The 10,000-nt window shown below is 51.1% G+C and overlaps 1 protein-coding gene and 2 non-coding genes across 6 annotated transcripts in view; all 3 read left to right on the top strand.

Moving 5' to 3' along the window:
• The window catches only part of LOC125954779 (hormone receptor 4), a 38,573-nt gene that overhangs the window by 24,836 nt on the left and 3,737 nt on the right, over positions 1-10,000 (top strand). For all 4 annotated transcript variants that reach the window (XM_049685368.1, XM_049685369.1, XM_049685366.1 and 1 more), the window contains 4 exons: positions 6,789-7,120; positions 7,221-7,746; positions 8,322-8,913; positions 9,002-10,000. The exon at positions 9,002-10,000 is cut by the window's right edge and continues 3,737 nt beyond it. In XM_049685368.1, the coding sequence (XP_049541325.1) occupies positions 7,064-7,120; positions 7,221-7,746; positions 8,322-8,913; positions 9,002-10,000 (2,174 nt within the window). In that variant the 5' untranslated portion in view covers positions 6,789-7,063. The remainder of the gene's footprint in view (positions 1-6,788; positions 7,121-7,220; positions 7,747-8,321; positions 8,914-9,001) is intronic.
• On the top strand, positions 6,640-6,710 carry Trnag-ccc (transfer RNA glycine (anticodon CCC)). The gene has a single exon. It is a non-coding gene; the product is annotated as a tRNA-Gly (tRNA).
• Positions 8,189-8,259, top strand: Trnag-gcc (transfer RNA glycine (anticodon GCC)). Its single transcript has one exon. It is a non-coding gene; the product is annotated as a tRNA-Gly (tRNA).

The following is a 10,000-nucleotide window of genomic DNA, read 5'->3' as shown; positions in this document are numbered from 1 at the left end:
GAAACAAGAAGGTACACCGACGTCTGCGTGGTGAGGTGCTCCGTGATTCCTCACTCCCACTGGACTTCAGTGAGATCGAGAAGAAAAAAAGAGGAAAAGGACCAGCGGCACCAGCAGCGAACGTGGAAGGTGAAGCCACCACAACAAGTGATCCCGTGCAGTTTGCGATGATGTTGGTGGTGGGTTGTGTAGAGCCGTTCTCCTGCATTCGATGGGCTGGCTGGTCTTCGGGGTGGGTTTACACACATTAGAAGACTAACGGTACGCGAGCAAGAGCCCAGGAGAGTGGACGGCGACGTCGTCATCGTCACCACCGCCGTGTCTTGGATACCGAGACCCGGACCAGAGACCAGACCTGACCTGTTAATGCCGTAGGAGGGAACACACACCGCAAACCTGTTTGGTTGCGCGCCTGGCGTAGCGAGGACTCCACGTACACGCCAGCGCTGCGATGGCTACGGCGGAGCGACGTTGGTGAATGGTTGACATGTGAACATGTGCCCAGCTCGGTGATCTCGAGCATGGTGTGAGGAGAGGCCGGGAAGAGGGGGGGAGGGGTTCGCATTTGGCAGCTTCAGCTGGTTCGCTTGTTGCGTGCTGTTGCTGTTGTGTTTATCGCCGTTCGTAAAGACTTTCTTCTGGACACTCTGGACAGCATCGAGGATCGCTTCTCTGAAGCTCATTCCTAAGTCCAATTTTTGAATGGTGATCGTCTCATTGCCATTACGCCATATGCACACGAATGTCATCAGGCACAACGGCGTGTGAACAACTTCGTCAACATCACCTTAGCGTGCTCCGGAGAACCAAAGACTTTTTTCCCTTTTGTTCGCCCTGTTTGCGCTGTCCAAAACTTTCCAATTTCTGCCTCATTTGTGTTCGTGGATCAGAAACAAAAACGAGATTCGAGATTCTTTGCGAGATCCCGACCATAGGTGAGCTTTGAATCTTTATCTTACTCGCTTCGACTACTAGCTCGTACTCCTCGTCTTCTCTAGTACGCCCTGGGAGTGACCTCAAAACCAAAAAAACAATCCCTGGGGGGTGGAAAATCGGAACTTTTGGGGCGCGAAGCAGTAATCCCGAACGAACGTTCGAGAACGAGTCGAGTCGCGTTGGTGATCGCTTCTCGAACTCTTCTTGATCCTGTCTGGTGGTGCTCCGACAGGGGCCGGATCTTCATGATTTGCATAAAGTCAAACGACGCCAACGCATCGCCGTCACATTCGCGAAGAGATGCGGGGTACCTTGCATGGCCTTTTACAGTGTGAGTGATCTGTTTCTGTGTTCGGTTCATACAGAACAACCAACGACACTAGAGCACCGCAAGGAGGTTGTAGGTTAAATACAAAACCAAACCCTTCAATGCCCTTCATACAAACATTCTTCTTGCCACATTCATTAGGCTGAAGAGAACCCCTTGTCGCCGGGATTACTATTTATCTTTCATTAACAGTTCTCAGTTCGGTTGCTCGGGCGCGATTGTGTAGCGACATGGATTCGATTATTCAAATTGCCTTATGCTCAAAGTTGGAAGCAATGATTGAGTAATTTACTGTTTGGTTTTCTCGCGTTGGTTCAACTGAGTGCGACCCTTCTTTTAGTTTTTTTTTCATCTCACTCTCTCTCTCTCTTCGGTTAAATGATTGGTTTTTATGCGTTCTTTGGCCGATGAAGGCACTATAACCTTCTGGTGACGGGACGATTGCGTGCCATCAGACAACGGAACAGATGTTCGAAAGACCCTCGAAGAGCCCTTTTATGGTCCACATAACGTCCGGCGTGCACGAGCAGATCATAAGCCTAAGAGGCAATAGCGCGTTTGTCGCCACCAGTGAGTGTATATGAGTCATTTGAATTGTCCTCTAGTGTATTGTCCCGGGAATTATGAGCCTACGGTTTGGGGTGCAGTCAGTCATTGAACAAAGTCGACCTTTATCATGTCGTTGCACGAGGGCATCGTTCAGGCATCGGGAAGATCGGGACTGCGGATTACCCCCGGACGTCGCTCCGGCCTCGAGCTATCTCTTCTACGTCTTCCGATCTCGGCCGTTCAACCCATCTCGAAAGGGGAAGCGATAGGAAGTGAATGAGACACCGGAAGATACCACCACCGCTGCCGCCGGTCCGTGACCGTGAATGAAGAATTGTTATTAAATGAACCACCTGGACCACCACCCCTGGCCGCTACTGATGCTGTAGCGCATCTGCCCACAGCATTACAGCCACGCCACTCTCCCGCACCACATTATCGATGGCTACTATCAGGTAACATGTGAAGATGTTCGACTGCGGCTGAATTCTTGAACCACAAACGATCAGAAGTAGTCGTCGGCTTCGCCATCGGCTTGATGTGTTTAAGTAAACAATCAATCGCCGCCGGGATTGGCTGTCACCAGCAGCAGCAGCAACAACATCTCGCTCGCGGCGCTTCCGATGCCTCTAGGCCTCTAGACCTCTCTAGGGATTTTGCTGCGGTTGCGGCATCGGCACAAAGTGAACCGAACGACCGTACGACGAATTATCGCTTATTACTGATTTGTGTGTCGTTCTCGTGTCGGTGATGCTAGAATGGGCGGCCATAGGGAACGAGCAGAGCACAAAAAACCACAGACGATTTATGCCAGGCCGCTTCCTCATCACGGGAATGGCATTTATGTTTCCGACGTTCTGCGACGTTCTGCGAGTACAATGTTGTACGCGAGACTAGCAGCTACCTTAACCACTGAAGTGTTCGATTCCCTCCCGTATTCCTTAATGAATGTAATCGATCTGGTTCGCCTTGCCAATGGGGATGCTGGTTACTGGCAACCAGATTCTTCAGAGTGGTCGTACCTCGCTCATCGTACTGTGCGTCGAATGTACTTCACATGTCGTGCCGATGGTTTGCTTCGTAGCAACTTTTCGTTATTCGTTGTCTACCGCGCACGTGCCGAACGTGTTGAAAAGTATGGTAAGGTGATGCGTGTGTTGCGAGCTTTTTGGACGTATAATATAGGACCGACCGCAGTGTTATCAACATTTGTGGCCCGAGACAACCGACCTAGTTCTTTGGCGAAGATTTCTTTTACTTTGCGTGAAGCGCACAGACCGCTTAGAAACACGTTCAATCGCTTCCCATCGAATAGAAGGTGGAGTATCGATTCACACCTTTTAGAGGGGGCCATGTAGCTGAATTAACACCTAAGTCATCTGCCACTTATTGGTCAGTCACGACAAGAAAACAGTCAGGCTAACGCACAACATCCATCGTATCCTTCTGTTGATGCGCGAACTGACGGAGACCACCGCGATGAACCAGTGCCAACGACACGCCATTTCCGGACTCATTAGCTGGAGTGCTGGAGCATTCAAGGGCCTGCTTGAACCATTCCAGGATGCGTCCCAAATTCGGGCCCACCAAAATCCCACTGCGTATTCGTCAAAACCGTTATTAAATTTATTGTTTTCATTCGCATCGCATCGTATCGGAGTTCCAAATTTAGTTGCACAACCTGTATTTCCGCGTCTTCCTGGTTCATTGCAAAACATAAACGGGAAAAGGAAGAGTGGCAAGAACCCATCCATCCGCCAATGGAGTCCGCTACATATGGGGCTCCGATAAGGGCAGTGTCCAGATGTGGGCGAGGAAGGCAAAGAGGAATCGATTAATAATTCATGACACGTAGACAACATTTACGCCGGGCCCCGGAGTCTCCAGCGCTCGTAGTGTATCACATGTGTGTCAGGCCGCTCCGAACCGGGTCCTGCTGGTTCGATGACTTTGTTTTTACTTTGAATCAAAGCTTTAATGAACCATCGCTCGGCCTGATTGGTTGGTTGACTGGGTGGTGGTACAGTGTGGAAGTCGTTCTTTGGTGCACGGAAGTGCGTGAGATGATGATGGAATGGCAAGAACCTTTCGTAACACCCTGCAGCCAGCCAGCCAGCAAGCCGTTCGCTCGAGAAGGGAAGTGTAGCGCACATACTGAAACACCCTTACTGGGGCAATGCGAGATGCCTGCATCTTGATCAGGCGAGTACAGTTTCCCAGCCCCGCATCTTGAAATTTCCTCTAGAACCGGTGTGTTCCTTCTCGTGGCATGTTTGTGTACAGCCCGGCGCACAGGTGTACCACGGGAACGGAACATATCGCAGTAGCCTTTCACGCGTATACAAAGCAGGCTATACTACAGCACCATCAGAATGTCAGTGCGCGAGAATCACCGAGTCGCAGTAGAGTACCTAGTAACCAGTGACTTGTTGGACAGCTCTTGATTTTGTTTACTTCCGTGTTCCGTGTACAGGTTAGACCATCTATCCGAAAAATCATTAGTTTCACTATTGCGCTCTTTCAACGATAGCCAATTTTGGTGCCCTGGATACGACCTCAGTTTGCGGTCAAGTTCGTCATAGTTTGCATTGTTCCGCTCCGAATGGTAACCAATTCGGGCAACCAATTTCACCGTGGTCATAGGTTTAGGTCGTCGCCTTCGCCCGTCCTCGTAAGTCCATCGATCTCCTCCTGTTTTGCATAAACAGATCCACATGCCGCACAACAAATAATCTGTTCCATCCACCAACGTTTGCAGCGAGGGTTTCATTCCGGACGCCGGACTTTTGTTGTTGCTCGTCGACTCGAATCATCTGCTCGGGGGGCGCGCGTACCTTGTGTGCGTATGTGCAAAATGGCAACACACACGGTAGAGCTACGGTTTTTGGGGGTAAGTGGTAAGTGGGGACAAGTGTCACATCACCACATCCTTCACAGAGATGGTATCTCTCGGGGTGGTAGATGAGTCGGCGCCACACCATCGTAACCAGGCGTAACACGCGGGGCCCTCGGTACCGGCGACCAGAGTGACACACTTTCCCGGCCCACTGTATAAGCAGTGTCAGCAAACGTATTTCCGGGCTTGGCGAAACGCAGTACAGCACAGCAGTGGCATGACAATGTCCGGAAGAAACCGCTCAGATTACACTCGGGGATCACTAATTACACGACCACAGACTACCTTCCAGCGCGACGGTAGCACGGTTGTACGAGCGGATTTTGGAAGCCGCAATTTCAGGGGCTTACAGCTGTAAGATCGATTAGAACGTGTTTTTTGGGCAATGTCCCCGGATGGCGAGAGATGGCAGATCGGCAGCTATCAATCAGCAAACAGTCACTGAAGCGTCACTGTTGTCCCGCTGTGCCGGTGTTCGTGGTGAAGAAAGAGAAAATCTAAATAGACAATAGTCTGCTGGGTTGGCGCCCCCAGGCCGCCATTTTCACGGATGAGTAAATTACCGCCCAACAGCACGGACCACCGGTCATTGGACGCGGGTATTACATAACCGGCATGTGCGCGATCACCGCCCAGTGGCTGGATCATCATTTATGTATTAATCCAAAATTGTGCCAAAAAAATATAAAAAAAAAACACAAAATTGATCAGTTTTACGCTCCGTTAATCATCTTTCTATTAATTACATTAATATCTTTCTTCTTCTTCATAATGCTTGGTGGTGATCAAACGCGGACACGATCGACCTCGGTCCATCCAATCTGGCCCCAAAAAATTATCGCATTAACCTTCATGTTCACGACACTCTGCGCCACACCTCCTCCTTTCCTACCGTCGAGTTTGTTCATCAAAAATTTGTCAACCATTTGTTCGGTTTCCCCGGCCATTTTTGCACAACTAAGGGGCGCTCCCCATACCGCGACACCGTGCCGCGCTTGTGAAACAAATCTCCCGTCAAAAGCACGATCGTGATTGTGCGATGTCACACGCTGCTGGCGATCGCACAATTGTTTTACGCTTTCTTGCTGACGAGTTTATGGTGTACAAGCCGCGCGGAACTGCAAGAACCACTGCGATGGAAGTTTGCCGATCGATTGAACACCTCTGCTCGCATGTGTTGCTTGGGGGTGCACTCCCGGGAGCATACCACTAGAACCAAAACTGCTCGATCGTCTACAATTACCTTCGCGAGGGTGCTAGTAAAACGAAACTGGTCTACGTTGCTAGTGTGTCTGTTCTCTGTTGGCGCATTCTACCCTTAGCTACCAGGCTCTACCCGATGCCAGCTGGTGCCCGAAACGGGTGAGGTAGGGGATCGCGTTTGCTACTTTTTCTTCGTCACTCCCCCCAACCGAGCCCTGTTGGCAACACAAAACACCCAAATGTGCAAAAACTGCTGACAAGAAGGTGGCAGAATTAAAGCAAAACCCAACCTTCCGAAAGTAATGTGACCAATAGGCGCATGCCAGGAGAATCATACGATAATGGGTAGGACACTCTCTACATGAGTTTGTTAGTTGGAAGTGATACGGTAACATCCAAGGGGTTGCTTGGGGTGGTGCTAGGGACGAAATGGTAGGATAGTGTGTTCAGGCACGCGGCGTTTCATTTGAATAGCTTCCGTTGTCAGTGCAGTCACGACAGACAGCAAGGAGACGCTTTGCTGCAGTATTTTCGTGTTGTCTGTCGTTAAGCCGCAACCCGGGGGACATCCGGAACGCCCACCGCCACACTAAGTACGCTGTTAGTAAGTTTTGAAGTAATTTTTTTCTGGTATTTATGATCATATGTAATATACGCGTGTTGAAGTGGTGATCACCCGCAAGATGAAACAGCGGGCAGTTGTGTATTGGACGTGATCTTACGTCGCGCATCGGTGGTTCAATGGTAGAATGCTCGCCTCCCACGCGTGTGACCCGGGTTCGATTCCCGGCCGATGCAGGAGTTTTCTTTTTACTTTTTTATGCGTCACGAACGTGAAACAAACTAATCTACTTTTTTCTTTTTGTCAATCAACAGCAACAGTGCCCCTGCGAAGACTGTTGCGGACTGATCATCTTCCAAGGTTGTCATCAAACTATTATCACGGGGGTATAACCCATGCCAGTGATCCTCGCAAAGGAATTTCATTTTCGTGTGTAGTCGCTAAGTGAAACAATTGACGAAGGCTAGTAGTGACCGTAGATAGCGCGCCCGTCTGTGTGTGTATGTTTGGAGAGAGTGTTAAGATTGTCAACTGATCATCATCTTGTCGCCATCGACCGGGGACCAAACGCGGAGTAGCAATCATCATAATGGCGGCCGTAGTCTATGGAAACAGCCCTCGGCATAGCAGCCGACATCATCATCAGGTAGGGGGGAAAACGAGGGATACATAATGGAGGGAGGGTGTGGCATCTTCAGTAAACCCTTTCGTCACTAAATACGGACACTTTTTCTCACCTTCACCAGGGTCATCTGCTGTCGCAGCATTCGCCCTACCATTCGCAGTCATCGTCGATGCAGCAATCCGTGTCGCAGCATCACTCACTGCCACCGCCTCCGGTTCATCATCATTCATCGCCTCCATCACAGCAAATCATTACCCCGCCGACGTCGTACCTTTCGTCGGCCACAACGGCCATCTCATCCCAGCAGCAACCGCAACAACAGCAAGCCTCGCCATCCTCGATGTACTACCAGCATGCCCAGTCCGCATCGTTGCCACCGCAGCACTCGCAAACGCTCAGCAGCTATCATCAGCTGCGCAGCTCGAAGCGGAAGTCAGCGGTCGAGCTGCTGGCCGAAAGTAAACCGTTCTACGTGAAATCGGAAACCGTTCTGGACCGTCAGCAGCAGCTGATGAACAAACGGGCGAGCGGTGGTGGCGTTGGATCTGTTGGCAACAGCGGCGGCAGTGGTGGGGCCAGTGGTGGTGGTGCCATCTGTTCGCAGCAGATCGTCGGAGGCAGTTCCGGTGGGGCGCTTAGTGGATCGTGTAAGTAAATCTCGCTTGAGTTGTTTGCTCAAAAGGAAGGAGGGGCCTTAGTCCCAAAAAACTCTCGCCTGTTTCCGCCCGGGATCGAACCGGGGGCCTTCCGCGTGTTAGGCGGATGTGATAACCACTACACCACGGAAACAGCTATGTGTGAGTATCGATCTATAACGATACGTTTCTTAGTCAATGTTACTAGTAACCTTAACTATCATATGGAACTTTAGTATTCCATAGGAAAATGTTTGAGGCTGGTATGGAAACCTACAATTGTGGCATAAAGAACATAACTCTTGTTCAGCAATAGTATCCGGTAGCAATGCTGGATCACACATAATCTAGTAGCTTTTTATGCTTTTTCCAAAGTATCTCATTCGATGGGATCGTAGTGGATGATGTGATGGCAGCGTGTTGTGATAAGTAACGAGTGGTCGTCAGTTACCAAGCATCGGTGGTTCAGTGGTAGAATGCTCGCCTGCCACGCGGGCGGCCCGGGTTCGATTCCCGGCCGATGCATTTCTCGATGGTCTGTTTTATTTATAAATGCTTAATTTTTCTTTTTTTCCCTCCACAAACAGATATGGTATCACCATCGAGAACATCCACCGTTAGCCAATCGCTACAGCTCCAGCAACAAGTACAACAGCAGTCTCAGCAACAACAGCAGCAGCAACAGCGACCAGCTAGCCGCCGGAGTGCCTCGTCCGGGTCGGACCTACTGCAGACCAAGCTCCGGAAGCTGCTAAACGCGGGCGATAGCAAGGAGACAATAATGTCACCAACGGACGTGGGACTCATTAATTCTAAATACGGTCAACCACTGGAGACGAGCTACATCGGTACGGGGATAGTTGGTGGTGGTGGTCTGGATGATATCGGATACATTCAGCCACCGAAGAACTATCAGCAGCAACTAACCGTACATCCGGAGCAACCGAGTGACGTGTCGGTGTTCTTCCCGAGTGCATTCCTGTCCCCGCAATCCCTTCCACCGCATCCCGTCGGCGATGATGAGCTGTATCTGTACGGTGGATTGCACGATAGTCTAGTGCTGACCGATGATTACCGTGCCATCAGTCCACCGGCAGAATACGCCGAGCACGGCGGTAGTGGTGGGTCACCGGACAACAAACACACCGGTGGTAATGGTGGGACAGCTGGTGGTCACAGGTGAGTGGGCGCATTCCTGATGAAGGGTGTCCCAGAAGGAGCTGGCAGGATGTTACAAATGGTCTACTTTTTCTGTTCTTTTTTTTAGCACCCGCTACAACTACCAACGATCGTACTCGCACTCGCAGGCCGTAGTCACTTCATCCTCGGGCCATCATCCGACTGATGAGTCGGATTACTCTCCTACACAGTCGTACAACATCAATAGCCACAAATCGTTGCCGGATCTGCACTCCCAGAGCAGTCGCCATTCACCACACTCGGAGGCACTGAGCTGCTGTAGCCGTGGTAACCGTTCAAACCGTTCCGGAAGTTCCTTCAATCGTGACTCCGGAGGTTCTTCCGGTCACTACACGCACCACAGTGAACCATGCTGTAAGCAACAGCAGCACATGCAGCAACAGCAGCTTCAGCAGCAGCCATACCACCAACAGCATTCACAGCAGACGATGATGATGCAGCAACATCAACAGCAGCACCAGCAGCAGCAGCAACAGCAACAGCAACATATGCTGCAGCATCAGCAACACTATCAGCAGCAACAGCAATCACACCACGCACAGCCAGTCTCCGCCTCGCAGCAGCAGCAGCAGCAGCAGAGTGATTCCTGCATGATGATGATGGGCGATTATCGACGGGACAGTGGTTCCTCCACGCAGCACAGTGGCAACTCGTACTACGCATACGGCATTCCACCGCTCCGCTACGATTGCATCGAATGCCGGGCAAAGATACGTGAGGAAGCGGACTGTCTGCTGGCCTTCCCGACACCCGAGGTACCGGAAGCGTTCCAGGATGGCTACAGTGAGAAGCAGTACCAGCTCGCTCAGCAGCATCAATCGCAAAAGTCTCACCAAAAGTACTCGTACGAGGGCAGCTCCGGTAGCCGGAAGTACTATAAAAGCCAGACCGCGGCAGCACCGATGTCTCCACTGTCCCCAGTGGCCGCTCCACTGTCTCCACCGGATCCTCAGCAGCAACAGCAGCAATCACAGCAACAGCAACTCGATCTGAGCCCACCGCTTGGTACATTCAAGCGGCAGAAGTGTCTACGCTTCAAGAACCGCAGTGGCCGCCAGTCTGCTGG

Source organism: Anopheles darlingi, chromosome 3 (genome assembly GCF_943734745.1).
Source record: "Anopheles darlingi chromosome 3, idAnoDarlMG_H_01, whole genome shotgun sequence".
Classification (NCBI taxonomy): Eukaryota; Metazoa; Arthropoda; class Insecta; order Diptera; family Culicidae; genus Anopheles; species Anopheles darlingi.
Note: the sequence above shows the minus strand (reverse complement) of the source record. Positions and strands in the feature narration are given on the sequence as shown.